At 41.5% G+C, this 16,604-nt stretch overlaps 2 protein-coding genes across 4 annotated transcripts in view; one reads left to right on the top strand and one right to left on the bottom strand.

The window, feature by feature from the left end:
- The window catches only part of ccdc191 (coiled-coil domain containing 191), a 10,892-nt gene extending 8,182 nt beyond the window's left edge, over window positions 1–2,710 (bottom strand). Inside the window, exons 1-4 of one of the 2 annotated variants that reach the window (XM_020599956.1) lie at window positions 2,400–2,710; window positions 1,400–1,438; window positions 1,048–1,183; window positions 763–915 (exon numbers count right to left, since the gene is read on the bottom strand). In XM_020599956.1, coding sequence (XP_020455612.1) covers window positions 763–915; window positions 1,048–1,183; window positions 1,400–1,438; window positions 2,400–2,477 — 406 coding nt within the window. In that variant the 5' untranslated portion in view covers window positions 2,478–2,710. The remainder of the gene's footprint in view (window positions 1–762; window positions 916–1,047; window positions 1,184–1,399; window positions 1,439–2,399) is intronic. The other variant, XM_020599957.1, reaches the window with a different exon arrangement.
- A 183-nt stretch (window positions 2,711–2,893) lies between these two features.
- Window positions 2,894–10,871, top strand: qtrt2 (queuine tRNA-ribosyltransferase accessory subunit 2). 2 transcript variants are annotated; one of them, XM_020599959.1, is made up of 9 exons: window positions 2,894–3,046; window positions 3,373–3,576; window positions 3,660–3,715; window positions 4,772–4,848; window positions 4,950–5,159; window positions 5,937–6,136; window positions 6,681–6,832; window positions 9,896–10,007; window positions 10,129–10,871. In XM_020599959.1, the coding sequence occupies exons 1-9, from the start codon at window positions 2,967–2,969 to the stop codon at window positions 10,391–10,393; spliced, it is 1,356 nt and encodes a 451-aa protein (XP_020455615.1). In that variant the 5' UTR covers window positions 2,894–2,966; the 3' UTR covers window positions 10,394–10,871. The 2 variants fall into 2 exon arrangements, with proteins under 2 accessions (XP_020455615.1, XP_020455614.1); XM_020599958.1 differs by having other exon boundaries at window positions 6,681–6,850.
- The last annotated feature ends 5,733 nt before the right edge of the window (window positions 10,872–16,604 follow it).

Genomic DNA, 16,604 nt, shown 5'->3' with positions numbered 1-16,604 from the left:
AAACAACGGAAACCATAAAAAAAAAAAAAAAAAAAAAAAAAAAAAAAACTGTTTGATAGCCTGTTTTAAAAATGTTGCCATTTGGCAGTTTAAAGTTTAAAATTGTTTTGAAGGCTCTAGTCGAGACAAAATGTTTTCAACAAAGTCCTGTATCACAACTGCTTTTCTACACTCATATAAAAGTTACTCTGACAAAAATATTGTTGATAAAATGGTCACTGTGATCAATTTCAAATGAGTTAGTTTAAAAATTCACTTGATTTTGATACTGTAGTGAAAATAAATTAGTTACCTGGGGACCACTATGTACATGACAATGGTTGCAAGTGCTCCAAAAGAAGTGAAGGCGTAAATTAATATGCTAATACATGCATACATGGTCCTCTTTGTCCAACAGATTATACATAATAAGCACTGTTTATAAATATTGAAGAAATATTTTGCTTGTGCTAATCGATATCTTGCTTGTACTGTGAAAAAAAAAATAGAACCATTTTTCTACTGAAATGAAGCAAGCTGGAAAAAGGCCTGACTCACTGTGTCCTGCAAGACTCAGCTGAGCCTGGACTCATGGTGCTATTACAGGTGTTCTGTACTAACCTTTCATGTGCAGCATTGAACTATATCCCTATATCTTCTCCATTAATCCAAAATTGATGTTCAATATAAAACCGTAATTCCCATTATGGCCAACAAAATCAAATTTGAACTGGTCTTGACTGATGAAAAATGAGACTCAGGGTAGCTGGGGCTTCTTTTTACCATCAAAGTTGTCATAGTTTAGGACAGTGGACTGAGAACTAGCCAGTGCAGCAGGACTGCTCCTCTTAGCGGAGCACATCAAGTCATCTTCCTCCTCCATCTCCAGCTCCAACCGCAACTTAGTGCTCAGCCAATCATCCAGAAGAGCCTGAGCTGCAAGAAGCAACAACCCAGATGTCAGTGTTCAGCCTGCTGCTGTAATAACTGCACAGGCACACTTTTATATCATATAGGTGACACATCCCTAGAGACCTCTGCATTATGGGTTTTATAGGATTGACCTACCTTCACTGTATGCATCATTATGATTGCTCAACTGGTCAGAGCTTTGCAATGGTACAGCGAGGCTGCTGGATCCTGAATAAGATTTCTTGCGGGAGAAGACTTCAGACACAGCAAACTCAGAAGCCCTCTGCACTTGCTGAGGACAAGGACATGGACAAACACATGGAAGGCTGAAATAGAGTTTCTCTTTTTCATTAAAAATTAATCAGATATTTTTTAAAATTTAGTCTTAGTGAAAATGCCCATCAGTCCAAGGTGACATCTTACCTGATCAAAAATAATCCAAACCTCAAAGACATTCAATTTACAATGATACAAACCATGCGTCATGAAACACTCAAATTCTATTCACCTTTCTCCACAGATCAATATCACCATTCTTCACATACATCTGTTATTGAAAGAAAAAAAAACAATGAAAGGTAACTGTTTGTAAGAGAAACCACAGCCTGTGGAAAGGCTGGTCACCTCCGCTGGCCATCTTACAGACACCTTGAGCTACAGGCACAGTCTGCAGTGCCTGATGTCTGCAGATCATTTCACATGACAGCTGAGCGATTGCCTTAAATCGGCAGCTTATTTCAGAATTCAGAAGTCAGTGTGTTAATAGAAGGGATTCAGTTATCTTAGTCTAAGGCTGCAGGCATGTGTGGAAAAGGCATTTAACATTTCCTTTACTTTGACATTTCTAAACCATCCCGACACCAGCCATGAGTCTATATTATCAGTGATGTGCTTCTCCTTCGTTTCTAAACAGCTACAACTGAGCACTTTTTACAGCTATGTTTTACCAAAAGGTAATTTGGTAATACTGGGAGAAAGGTCTGAACTCTTTTTATAAAACTGAAAAATATTTTCACTTATGAAAAAGCATTGAGCCTATTATCTAGAAGAGGCATCCTCTGCTTAATTCTGTTTTCCAGTTTTGAATTCTGAACCAATAACTATAGTCTACAAACTGTTAGTGTTATGGTTTGTGGACTGGCTTCCTGTTTTGTGCTTTTATTTTAGTTAGATTTCCTGTCTTGTGTCACCTCACCTGCCCCAGCTTTACCCTGGTTCATAATGTCTGTTCATTGCTTCCACCTCCTGCTCTTCTGTCTATATATCCTCCTCCTTTCCTTCAGCCTCTTTGCTGGTTTGTTACCAGAGTTTAGTTTTGGCTACCTGACCAGTCTATTAACCTTTAGTTCTGTCCTGTCAGGTAGAGCACCCAGTACTTTAGTTTTTTATTTTCAAATAGACTGATAAACTATTACAACCAGAGTGTGTGTCTGCGCTTTGGGTCCTTCGCTGCCTGAAACACAACAGCCTTAGTTTAACATTAGTCCAAAGACTAACCTTAGACTTACCTTTTCTGCAGATGTTTTACTCTTGTCGAGCCTCTTCCACCTGCACAGGTGAGGACTGTGACCTGGGAACGTCATCATCTGTTTATAGCTAAACCTTTCTTCTTCTTTTTCTTCTGTTTTTTTTTTATGGCGGTTGGCAACCTAGCTAAACATTTGCCTTAGCTACTATAAAATAATCAATTTCATCATTACAGTGCCCAAATAGTTCAAGTTTATATTGGCAAAAACTGTTCAGAAGTCGCAACAGACACCACGGGAAAGTATAAAACTTTGTACGTAACTGCCATTATTTTACATAGGCTTCTGGGTAATGAAGTACATTAACCATTTTAATAGATTAATTGTCGCAGCATAGATACATTTACGGACTACGTGTCCCACTAGGCTTTATTTGTAGTTTAGGTGGCTCCCTCGTAACCATAGCAACTTTATTAATCTCCAAACATGAATCGGAAACAGTAAGGTGACAGAAATTTCAAATACCAATGAAATAAAACCAATATAAATAGTTTTAAATGTCTACACAGCACAATATCACCTAAACGGGTTCTGTTTACTAAAGGTGGAATGACGCCTTTTTGTAGTTTTCTAAGTGCTGCCGCGGCTGGTGATGACGACATATTTCCCCGACTTGTGGTTCCTGTCAGGTAATTTTGATGGAAGGTGCTCTTTAATTAAAAGAAAAACTTGTAATCCCAACCAACACATATGTGAACGCGTCCGTTTTCTCATAAAGCGTCTTTAAGAGTGCTAAACATTTAACTCGACGAACGACTGCATAAACTTGTAACTCGAGAGTAGAAGGCTGGTTAGCTACGTGGCTAACTCACGTGTTCTTTTAGTGCAGTTTATGCTTGTAGCAAACGTTAGCTCACTGGATCACTGCCATTCAAACTATATTACAACCACAAACGTCGGTTAGTGTTATAGTGGTTCTAGCGACCCATTTAGCTACTCCTATGGCTGGCAACGGGATGAAGCTGGAGCTGTCCCGGGTGATTAATGGAAGAAGTCGCCTGGGTGTCCTAAAGGGGATCGGCAGGACGGGACAGCACTCCCTGGAGGTCCCTGGGTGCTTGCTCTACACACATTTGGGCACAGTCCCCCACCTCACCCAGGACACACTGCACACAGTGAGCAACCTCCCCTCTGTCACCCAGGTCACCTTGTCCAATATGTAAGTTGAACTCATCACACACACACACACACACACACACTGAACTCTTTAACTTACATCTCCATCAATTTATCTTTTTCAAGAGCAGAGCACCATGAGGTGTTAGAGCATTTCAAGGATGGATTCAGGAAGTTTGCAGGTACAAATCTTCATTTTCCTAATCGTGTTCTTTACCTCTTTCCACTTTTAGCACCACTTACTATAGATTAAGTAGTAATCAGGAGAGGATTGGAGAAGTTGGGACATTGATTAGACATAAATTATGACGCCCAGTGCTGTTCCAATATATTCAAATGTATTCAGTATTGATTAAAAGGTAATCCACCATCAGCATTCAGCTGAAGTGGAAATCATGAACTGTACTGATGTTAATGCAGTAGAGCTTTATTTACAGTCACCAAATTAAGTAGGGATACCCAAATGTACAAGCAGCATCTAAACACTTTCATTTGTATAAAACTGTGGAATTCTTTGATACAGTATGTGCATATAAAGACGGTCCTTTCAGTCAGGCAGAAATGAGAGTCAATACTGGTTAAACATTGGACCAGATATGAAACAAAATACTAACTGAAACATTTGCAATGGCTTCAGAAATTATGTCTTTAATTTTTGTATGTTTTATTTTGATGAAGATGTTACACATACACACATTGAAGAGTTTATGAGGATTATTTTCAATGGCTAGACTAGACTGGAGAGTGGAGCAAATGGTGAATATGATGAGCTCAGTAGTGAAAAGCTGATTAGTTTTATGAGCTTGATGGAAAAAATGATGCTTTCCTGAGTAATGTTCATATAAATGCCCTAGAAGAGTGACCTCATTCAGCTGTGGTACTTAGCTTTACCCTGCCCTGGGCAACTACATTAGAAATTAGAAATATAATCACTACAGTGTCACTTGCTGTAAACCATCAGGGGATTAATGCACTGCTGTCTCAGAAGGAAGAGCAGTGATTGAATAATAAGTGTTTGCTGTCGTTAATGCTTTTGTTTTGTCACCTTTTGATCTTCTTCTGCAGCTGGGTTTGCTGATAAGGCAACACCTCATTCCTCCCTCCAGACTTGTCACATTAACATGCATTAATTAAGCCTTTCACTCATCACCTTCCTTCAGCCTTTGCTGACTGCAACTCTTTGTCTGGTTTTGCTCTGTCAGTGAAGCACATTGATTTTTGTCTTGTGGTTTGTGGAGGTCTTCATGATACTGTGTTGTACTGCTCCCTTCACGACCCGGCGGCTCCCTGCCCAACAGGTTATACTACAAACAAGGTGAGATTGCACTTTTTGCTTTTTTTTGTCAAGAGTTAGAGATGACTGTTCTTTTCACATTTTTGTCTTTTCAAGTTAAAATGCTCTCTCTTGGTTGTTAGACGGTGTCGGTGTGGGGGAGCCCCGGGCGGATAGAGCTGACAGTGGCCAAGTTCATGGCTCTTCAGAAGACCGTGCAGCCAGACTGGTACCAGAGCATGGCAGACGGCGAGACGTGGCAGAACAACACCTCCCGCAAACGGGTTCAAAAGTCGGTGAATAGAACTCTGGCTCACTTGGATGAGTGCCTGCTGGTGCACCAAAACTCACAGGTGCACACACATTCAGTTTTGTTACAGGCATGTGCACACAAGATGAGGTTTGATCATTTTGTTGTCACAGGGGTCGCTGTGCTGTGGCTGGAAACACAGTGGGATTAGGAGAAATGCATTATAAGGAGGCATATAAGGGAGTCAGCACCAGGAATGAATAATTAAATAACCTCTTTCACCCTGTCTTGTAAATGCAGTGAAATGCTTCCTCATTTCACATTTCATGATATAGAGAACAGAGAGGACAATTACTATGAAGAGTAGCAGGGGATGCATGAAGTTCGACATATATCTTTATTCAGTTAAGCTTCAGAGGAGATAATACTGTATATATACACAACACTATTCTCTAGTGCTAGCAGATCTACAGCGTCATTTATTTTTTGTTTGCATCTTTGTGGAAGTTCCACAATATCTTAATATTTTTGTATGCGATTGTTTTTCACTGCCTGCCTGTGCTAAATGCTGCATTTTAGCACATGCTAACTGCATCTTTTTTCCTCATGCAGTGCATTCAGCTTCATGTTTTCATCAAAATTCAGATTGTTTCAAGAAAGAAGAAATCCTTCTATTCTATTTGCGCTTGCGTAAATTTTCACTTTGTCCCAGCAAATCTTGTCATATATACACCATGTGCTGGCATGAAAGCTGAGCTGAGTTCTGTTTAATCTGTTTTGTCAGGCTTCAGTTTTCTGCTTTCTCCCCTTATTTCTTGCTCTTTCAGACTTGCAAGGTCTCTTTCTGTCAGCCGTTTAATCACCAAACTGTCACTTTCAGGAGTTGGAAGGAGTTGAGGTGTTTGGTGTGGTGGAGGGAGGAGATATCCTGGAAGAAAGGGTACGCTCTGCAAGGGAGACAGCCAAGAGGCCAGTGGCAGGATTCTGCCTGGACGGCCTACAGACAGGCTCCATGGACCAGGACTTGAGGAACCAGCTCACTGCTGCTGTGACCAAGGAGCTGCCTGAGGACAAACCCAGGTCAGAGCTTCTTCTGACTGTCTGAGATGACTGTTGTCAAGGGATTTTCCCCTACTAATTATTCATCCTTTACCAGTGTCACTGACCACAGCCAGCTAGAGCTAAACAAAATTCAGATTTAAAGGAATAGTTCAGGATTTTTTAAGTTGGTGTTGAAGCAATATTGATGTCTCATTCTCTCTCTCTCTCTCACACACACACACACACACACAGGTGATGGAAGCCTGAGTTTGAGAAATTCCCTAATTTCCCATTGAGCTTGTAAACAGGCTCACTGAGAAGACCGCGGGACTCCCCTCTTCACTGATTGTTCTGGCTCTTAGGATATAGTGCTTCCCTCTGGAGTGTGGAGTAGTCTTGACCTTGATGCCTAGGGGAGAGAGTTAACAAAGCACAAACACATGAGAGTGCACATGTTACAGAGAAGAAGCAGGCTGCTTGTGTGTGCGTGCCTGTTGTGTAACATCAGAATGCTGTAGGTGTTTGTGATGGTTTATGATTTATGCAACTTTTAATGTTTGTGTTTGTTCGTGACGCCCTGCAGGCTGCTGCAGGGTGTAGGACATCCTGATGAGGTCCTGGCCTGTGTGGAGGCCGGCGTGGATCTGTTTGAGGGTTTCTTCCCCTTCCAGGTGACAGAACGAGGTTGTGCTCTCTGCTTCAACTTTGACATTTCCCCAGACCCGGAGCGTGCAGGTAGAGCGCCGCGTGCAGGTGTGGTGAATATCTGTGTTAAAGTAGTTACAATGTATAGATTACCTTACAAATATCATTTAGGAGGTAGAAAGACAATGAGAGGGCAGCACGGTGGTGCAGTGGTTAGCACCGTTGCCTTACAGCGAGAAGGTTCTGGGTTCGGACCCCACCTGGGACCTTTCTGTGTGGAGTTTGCATGTTCTCCCCGTGCTTGCGTGGGTTCTCTCCGGGTACTCCGGCTTCCTCCCACAGTCCAAAGACATGCAGCTTAGGTTGATTGGTGTCTCTAAATTGCCCATAGGAGTGCGTGTGTGTGGTTGTTCGTGCGCGTGTGTGGTTGTTCGTCTATGTGTTAGCTCTGCGATCGCCCTCCGCCCGTTCCCCAGCCGGGACCCCCCCCCCGTTCCCCCCCCAAAGCCATAGAAAATGAATGAATGAAAGACAATGAGAAATGAAAGAAAACGAATTTAATTGGCAGTTATGGTGCACTGATGCATGTTGGACTTCATTTTCATGTTGAAATTCATTTTATATGAATGTCGAGTTCATTTTATATATGTAGTCCATCGGCAGAGCCACTACTGTGTTTTTACTGATACAGAATCACAGTTAAGTGATGGATGCACGAACTGAAGAAGCCCAAATCATGATCATTTCTATAAGATGCTCAGTTAATATCTATGACGAGCCTGTCATTCATCTCAGATGCTGCACAGAATTTTCTGTAATTGCATTATTGTTAATCAGACTTAAATGATTCATTGTAAAATTCCCTAGAAAGTCTCTAGGACATGAACACTGTGTGCTTTCAGGTTGGTGAGCAGGATGGTGAAGTCTGGCTGTTCTGTCTTCTCATAATGAATATGAAACAAGTGTTAGTGTGTGTGTGGTGGTCATCTCCTCCTCCACTTGAGGAAGATGAGGAATTTGCATTAATATTCGACTTGGATCTAATGGCACGTGAAAGCTGGTTTGTTTGTGTGTAGTGGCTGGTGTGTATTTTCCTTCGCTTGCTAAAATGAAATCAGCAGCGTACCTCAAACTAGAGCAGGTCTAGTAAGGTAACGCCCAGGCCCATTGTTCTGCTGTCTTAAGTGAACAGCACCAGAAGTGTTAAGACAGGAGCTGAGATAATGCACTGACTTGGCTCGCTTTGGGCTTTGTACTTCATTACAAAGTTGTGTTAAACTTGTCTGACAGACGGAACGAAGTTTGGCATCCAGCAACATCTAGTGTCAGGCAGCACTAATCGATTCTGCACAGGGAGTAATGGAGTTCATGGGAGGTGAGAATCAAACCTGAAGAGGTGGTTTAATTCCACGCTCAGCCAATTACAAGGCCCCGTGTGGGTGTGAGGGGTTAACGTCTTTTTTGACACAGCCCATTTGCTAATTTATCTCCTTTCTTTCATTCTCCCCTGTCGATGTTGTCCTCTCTTGCACTCCTAGATGTTCCTCTTTTCCAACATTCAGTCTTTTTCTCCCCTCACTGGCCTCTGTCTAGTTCTGCACCACAAAACAAAAACATAGTAACTACACATTCAAAAATTTTTAGCACACCTGTTTTATGATATTAAATTACACTTTTAAACTGTAATTTTTGTAGGGAGATCAGCAGGTACATTTGTTAGATCTAGAAAACAGATGTTTAAAAAACTACTCCCACTAGTTACAGCTAGCAGGCAAGTAATTAAAGCAAATGTTCCATTTTTCCTGTAGTTTTGATCCTCGAGCATCTCATCTTAATAGTTTGTTATATCAAAGTAGTAGCAAGATCAAATAAAAACTAGCCTAGCTGAGCAGAACAGCTGTATCTGTATCTAGTGTGATTCAGTTTGAGTTGGAGAATTTAAGCTACTGTATTTCATTGCAAATACACAGTTTTAGATGAACTGTTTGTACATGGCCTACAGATCTCTAGACATCAAGACATATGTTTGGGGGCTTTTTTGACTGTGTATAATCAGTCTAAAAGGCATAAAGTAAAATTGTATAAAAAATTTAAGTTACTGCTGTCTGATGTTCTGAGGAAAACTAGTTAGTACCTTTTCCTTTACAGTGGAACCTTGGACCCGGTTTGCGAGTGTTTTGCAAAAAATTTTGATTTGATATACGAGTGAGTTCTCGCAATATGAGTAGTACGTACGCTTTGTCTGCCGAGCGTCACGTGACGTACGTCACACCTGAGCCGATGGGTCTCACGCTTCACTCATATGGTCAATATCTGCACTGCAACAATGGCCCCTTACCCCAACCATGATTCTTTTCAAAGGTGAAGTGCAGGTTAATTTGTTTTATTTTTACTTTATACTGTATTTTGCATTACTGTATTTTTTACTGTATGAATAAGTGGGTGTGGAATGAATCAGTTTCCATTATTTCTTATGGGGAAATTCGCTTTGATATACGAGTGCTTTGGATTATGAGCACGTTGTCAGAATGAATTATACTCACAGTCCAAGGTTCCACTGTATATCTTATTAGGTTTTATGAAGTGTCATTGACCCTTTTATTCTCATGTTTATCACCACCTCAGATTCTGTAGTGATTCCCCCATAATTTTCTTTTTAAGCTTTTTTGTTTTTACACATTGTTGCTCTGAGCTTCATGTTTCCGTTTCTGCTAAACGTATTCTGTTCTACAGTTGCCTTTTAACTTCCATCTTTAATATGTTTCACTATAGACTACTTTCTTCATTTTCCTCTTTCCCACCACTCATTTTTTATCTTCCTTACACCCCTTGCGTCTGTCCCAGGCCGGACAGCTTGGTGTCCTCCTGTGAACAACAGGCCACTTAATAGAAAACAGTTCTTCACAAGCTCTTGTTAGGGTTCTCCATTTTCATTAAATTAGGTGACGCCACCTTGCAGTGAACACCAGTCTGTGTAAAACAGGTGGTGGTAGTTGGTAGAGTGTAGCTATTGTTACAGTGATGGAGAGGATATCTGATGTAGAAGTGTTTTAATAGGGCTCAAGCTACAGTACATGTTTAAGGCTAAGGATGCTGTGGATCTGTAATGTGTCTTCTGCTACAGATTGAGATGTATGTACTTTGTTTTTGCAGTGTTGGAGCTAAACAAAGAGGACGACGCAGCCAGGGACACTGAACCAAATGGAGAGCTTGATCTTGATCAAACACAGACCATGTACTTTGAGATCAATCTTAAAGACAAGAGGTTTGCAGCAGCTTCATAGAGTCCAGAGGGTTTGGAAGGCAGCAGTGCTGGCAGAATGTTGAACACTAGCTTTACATTTAGGGTGCCTGTTCATGATTTTTACTTTTTTATTTCTATCCAGGCACCAGGATGACTTCAGGCCTTTGGTGGAGGGGTGTGGCTGCTACTGCTGTATGAACCACCAGAGGGCATACCTGCACCACCTGCTGGTGACCAATGAGCTGCTGGCCGGAGTCCTGCTCATGATCCACAACACAGCCCACTATCTCAGCTTCTTTGGTGCAGTGAGAGAAGCTCTGGCTAAAGACAGACTGGATCTCCTCAAGAGGCGGGTACTTGGGAAGAGAGGTGGGATGGATACATCAGCAAAAGAGCCAAGGGATTGATCTTGCTCCTCCTCTAAAGGACTGACTTGGCCAGAGGGAGTAAAAGCTCTGTCTCACTGAGTCACTCCACATGTTGCATGATTAAAAGAGAACAGAGCAGATAGAGCAGTTCTGATGTCTGTCCCTTGGGGTCCTCGCTTGGTCTTGCATCCGGAAAACCACTCCTGTATTGATCTGTCTGTAAGCCAGGAGACAGTTGGAGTTAGGTTGCTGAAAATTGAAAGGTGCTGCTTGAGAGGTTAAGAGGAATTTGCATAATGACAGAAATGTGAGAATGAGAGGCAGTGGAGTAGGATGAATCCCTGTACGCCTCCTGTTGTGGACTGATTGCAAGTCAGCAGATGACTAATTCCCTCAGCACTCATTGACAGTAGCATAGACCAGAGAGAGAGCCAACAACTGTGACCAGGTTTTACAGGGAAACAAATGGCTGTGATAGGTGCTGCTTTTCTCCTGTTTTACATTAAACTGTTTTTGTATAATATTTCCAAGCCTCCTTTTCTTTTTGTCATTCCATGCTTTATTGATCTCTTATTGAGCATTTGTTTATCTGCTCCATCAATACTTTTAATGTTTCATTTGGGTACTTTGCGCACAGGTGAATTGACTTTATGTAGTTTTCAACCTCGTTGGCTAACCTGCTTGTATGATGACATTATCTATCATGGGTTTTGAGGATTAACTGAAGGTTTGAGCTGACAGCTCCAGCATTCCTGTCGCTCAGGGAGGTTAAAGATAAGGGAGATATGGGTGTCTGCAGCCTCCCTTGCAGTGATTTTTGGAAGGTGAGGGAACATAACTGACTGCCAGATCATACAGATGTCTGTAGGGGACAAGTCAGACTGAGGAGAGTGACATTTATGGAGCTGTGAGGTTTCTGTTGTGCCTCTTAGCCACATCAAGCATTAACAAGAAGGTTGAGGATTTGCTGTAATCAGTAGTTGGGTGCTGTGCATATTAGCTCAAATATAGGAATGAAATTGGTTGGATAAGATAAAAGCATGGAATTGTATTAATGCCTGAGGGGGAAATGGGCAAAAATTTAAAAAAAGCATTGGCTTCTATAGAGTTAAAGGTTTAATGGGATGGCAGTAGGCAGAAGCTAAAGGTTGGAGAGTGAATCCCTCAGTTTAGCTGGTCACATAGAAAAGTCATTGAATGGCCACTGCCCTCCTTTGCCTTAAATTGCTATTGATATTTTATTCAGAAACCATTTAAGTGGAGGTGCTCAGCAATACTGTCTTGTGTGGGTGTGTGTCTGACAAAGATTTATATGAAAGCACGCTGTGCACATGTACCCTTGGCAAGTAGGCTATGCACTAAACACACCCATGTGATGTTAGTGATGAGTAGAAAGATAAGGGTGGAAAGTGAGAACGGTGTGTGAATTTAAAGCATTTGGAATACAGACTTCATGCGGTTTACATTAACGGATCCACACAAGGTTTGACCTCTTCCTAGAAAATGTACACAAACTACAAATGTGAGTGTCTTACAACATAAAACATGCTAAAACGTGCAGTTTGCAGGTCTCGCCTTCAGGCCTGTTGTCTCCTTCCAGATCAAACCTTAGCATTTTGTCAGCTAGGCTGAGTAAATAAAGTTGGTTAGCATTTTAAATCAATGTACTGTAAATGTATGTAATACTAGTAACACCCTGGCACTTTTGCCTTCTGTCTGAAACCGAGTTCAGTCTGACCAGACTGAACATGGCAGTGCCTCACAGGATAACTCTGCAAGCATATAATAGCTAATACCTTAAAGATGTATGCAGTAGCCTGATTATTTACACATTCATGGCATGGTGGTCGTGTCTGTGGTCGCCTGGCAAACATCCATTTTTCCCACAACTACTGAGAAAAATATCTGACCCTTTAGTTGCTCTGTATATTCACAGGCTAGCCACTGGTTTTTGTTGGATTTATCAGAGCTTTTTTTCCCCCAGAGAAAATAGCTCCCTGTTGCTGGAAATGAGTGGTTAGAAAACATGAAACCAAAGCAATTAGCAGGCACTTAAACACTCCATAGTGCTGAGGGGAACTGCAGAGCTGGGTGATAACTGTTAGTGAATGTGTCATGGAGTGATCTCTGACATTTGATGCAAAAACTGTTTGACATGAGTCTTGATTACACAAACTAGCTTTGGGGTGCTGAATTAGTGTTTCTATTTTAAAGACCAAGTATAAAGTTATCTGAAAGCATGTTTATACCTTTATTGTGGGGATTAAGTTCCAACACTTCTGGATAAAGAGCTTACATTAGAAAATGTGTGCTAAACACTTAAGACTCTGTTGGCATTTGACTGACTCTGATGAGTCTTTCATCTGAGTTTTTGGTAGGCTGGAGCTGATGCTTATGCTCATGTTTGTTCTATGCTACACTGACATTGGACACAGTTTCTATGTGAAGGGCCCTAAATGGCAGTCAGCAGGTGGTCCTCATAGCTTGATTCAGCCAATTATACAGATGGGGAGGGCTGTTCAGGCTCAATCACTACAGGTTTCTTTTTTCTCTCTCCATTCTCCTGGACAAGTTAGCAATCCGAGCTGAGCCTTGTGTTGACTCGCACTTCACACGGCAGCCGGGTTACCGTCTGCTGTGGCGCCAGCACCATGTGACGAAAGAATGAGCGTAGCTGCCCTCCCAAAACAAAGCCTCATAATGCCAGAATTGTGTGGTGCAATGGTGCTTATGTGATAGCCAGAGAAGGGTTTTTATCAGGGAGGGTTTGTGGTGTTACAGCAGAGCATCTGTATGCGAGTGAGAAAGGGCCAGTAATTGAATTGTCACTTTGAGAGGCAGGTGTTTGTGATGCCTTGCAAGCTTAAATCACTGATTTGACAAGGTGTCACCACAGCTGTGGGGCACAGCCAGGGGCCATTTGAGCCTTGGTTTGAAGTGATTGTTGAAAACTGGAAACTTATTCATGCATGTCTTCAGTTCGTCCCACCTTGACTAATGAAACCATTTTGCCTTGAAGGAACAAATCTCTAATTAAGCTACAATTAGTACAAAATGCAGCCACCTGGATTTTAAGATGTCTCAAAAAATGGGCACATTATACCAGAGCTAGCATTTTTGCACTGGTTGCCAGTTAATTTTGGAATTTGTTTAAATGCTATTTTACTTTAAAGCTAAGATAGAGGCCAGCTTGTGTCCCTGAGGTGCACAAATGCAGCTTTTCTGACTTTTCTAAAGTCTAGACTGAAAAATGAAGATCAAGCATTTGCAGTCGCAGCTCCTAGACTATGGAAAAGCCTCCCTGGAAAAATCAGGTTTGCTCAGCCTGTTTTTCACAACCCTCTTAAAAATACATACATGCAGACATAATCTTCAAGAGAAGCAAACTGACTACTGTTAGATGCAAAACATCAAGAGACAGAAAACAAGGAAGGAAGCACAAACCAGCTGCAAAGAGACAAAGCGACCACAGCCAGAGGTTCTTTCAGTCTGGGTGTCTTGCTCTTGTGTAGGGCACTGTTCTCTGACAGTCTGTGCATGGCTCCATCTCGCTCTCAGCCACGTTCATTCACAATATAACACCAAACCGTCACCTTGCCTTGCAGCTTCTCTTTAATTTCAGCCAGTCAGAAGCGACCAGGACTCTCTCTGTCCTGTCCTGCTGCTGCTGTCTCCATAGTAACCTCTGACCACTGGTGGAGAGAAGCGTGACTCTCCTTACTATACTGGCTATAGATGATTGCTCACTAATCAAAAGGCCTAATGGCTTATTACCCCCCTGAAATATTTATGAATTAATTTATGCACATAAATCAAGGACACTGTTTTGCATAATTGAATATTTTATCAGGGCTGCGACTTTGCTCATCATAACATATAGATGTAGGTCAGAGTACTCCGCTGAACTATAGAGGCCATAATACATTAATGGTCCAGCTGTAAATTAAATGGGATGAGATCTGAGACCAGAATAAGAGAAATCAATGGGCAAACTGCTCTATGACATATACACGTGTCTAGGCCTGAATGTATCAAGCAAAAAGTCAAATAAGATCAATAATAAATTATTACGTAAATAAATAAGCAATTATCTTTAAATCAGTTCTGGACCCAGCCCAGCCTGACACATTAATATGAGATTTGTGACCTGAACAGTATTGGGTGGAACAGACAAAAACTGTAGGGTGCAAAACAAGGAGCTAAATGAATGTTTAAAAAGATAAACATACAGTAAATTTCCACTTTTGTTTCCTCTTGCTCACACCTACTTCATGACACAGACACTCACTCCAAAGCTGTGCGTAATATTAGACACAGCTGGCTACATGAATATTGAAATCTTCTGACACCTGGGTTTAAAACTAGATCAAGATCAAAGATTTTTATTGTCAATTCACTATACATGCAGGACATACAGAAAATCAAAATACTGTTTCTCTCCCCTAGTATTAAATGCCATACCATTTAGGAAACTAAAATAGAATAAAAGCAGAGTAAAAATAGACTAAAAGAATAAGAAAACTAAATCAAAGTGATTAGGATAAAACTAAACGGTACAACCTAATAGGATATGACTCAAACCATGTACAATCAGTGACAGTAGTGCAAATAAGATTGTCAGATAGTTGTGAGACTGAAATGCACATGGACAGTAGTGCAAATGACCAACAGCAGCAGATATGACAGTAAAAACAGTCAGCAGCAGATTTACATGTAATATAACAAGAAGGGTGAATGTACTGTGTTTGTGCAAACGGCAGAGGTAGTCTTTTTCTGTTCTGTGGTGGGTCACAGTCCAGGGGCGGGGGGCAGAGGTCATGGACAGCGTTCAGCATCGTCACAGCCTGGTGGATGAAGCTGTTTGTAAGTCTGGTGGAGTGGGCCTGAAGACTCTGGAGGCTGGAGTCTGAAATAAAAAAGTCCCTAACAGAAAACTAGCAGATCCTCAAGCATGTTCTTTTGTTTTTAGATTTAATGGCCATTAACTTTTTTATGCTGAATTAAAAAATAATTGGAAGGCTTTTCAGATAAGTGGAGTTGTTGCCGTGGAAAGTGGTTTCAGTTACTGATCGGACAAGTGAAGGACATTGCATGAAGTCGAACTTTTGGCATCCAAGATGAAAACACTGCACACAAAAAGGCCTAAACAGCAAGATTAAACTTTGCCAATGAACAGGAAGAAGTCTGATAAATACTGGCAGCATGTTCTCTGGACAGATTAACCCAAATCAATTAATTTGGATCAGCGTTGGTCCATCAACTTTGGCGTGAACCTGGCCAGGACAACAGGGACTGCATATCACATAAAAGATGGTGGGAGGTGCTCTGATAGGGAGAACTATGAATACATTCTCGTATCTAAACGCTGAACGAAAAGATGAATCCCAGTCTTGAGAAACTCAGCAGGTTACACTGATCCCTCACATTCTGCAAGAATCATGCACGAACCTTTATAGAAAAAAGTGATGGCTATGACCTGCCTGACTTGAATCCATTAGGATTCCTATGGAGTGTAAAGAACCATCGATGAAGAACAGCAGATCTCTTCACAGAGTTGGAGATTGTTCCAGGAGGATTAAATCTGTCATCAAATATAAAGGCGAGCATTCAAAATAAAAGCATGAAATGTCACTATCCCCACTTTCACCTCATAAATAATGACACTCATCAGTTAAGGTCAAATCCTACATGGCCTTTTCATACAGCCACTCTTCCACTAAAGTGAAAACAGCTGACCTTTCACTTAATAGAATTTTGTACCTGCATGTAGGAGAACATTTCTCTTTTTATAGTACCAAGAGTTTGCTTGAAGTGATTTACTGTACTTGCTACAGGGGATGAAACTCTCCACTATTTCTACATGTTTGAAAACCCTATTTGACAATGAGTGAGGATTGAAGGGGGGGACGCATGGTCACAGCAGGAAGGTTCAGGGTTTGAGCCCGGGCTGACCCGATGCCTTTCTGTGCGGAGTTTCTCTCCCGGTACTCCGGCTTCCTCTCACAGTCCAAAGAGATGCAGCTTAGATTGATTGGTGACTCTAAATTGCCCCTAGGAGTGAGTGTGGGTGTGTGTATTGATAGACTGCCGACCTGTCCAGGATGGACCCCACCTCTCTCCCAATGTCAGCTGGGATTGGCTCCAACCCCCCAAAATCTATTCAGGATAAGTGGTATACATAATGGATGAATGGTTGATTGAAGGATTATCTTCTTTTAATGGTTTGATACATGTGGAATATAACCATGAG

Source organism: Monopterus albus, unplaced genomic scaffold (assembly GCF_001952655.1).
Source record: "Monopterus albus unplaced genomic scaffold, M_albus_1.0 scaffold44.1, whole genome shotgun sequence".
Lineage (NCBI taxonomy): Eukaryota > Metazoa > Chordata > Actinopteri > Synbranchiformes > Synbranchidae > Monopterus > Monopterus albus.
Note: the sequence above shows the minus strand (reverse complement) of the source record. Positions and strands in the feature narration are given on the sequence as shown.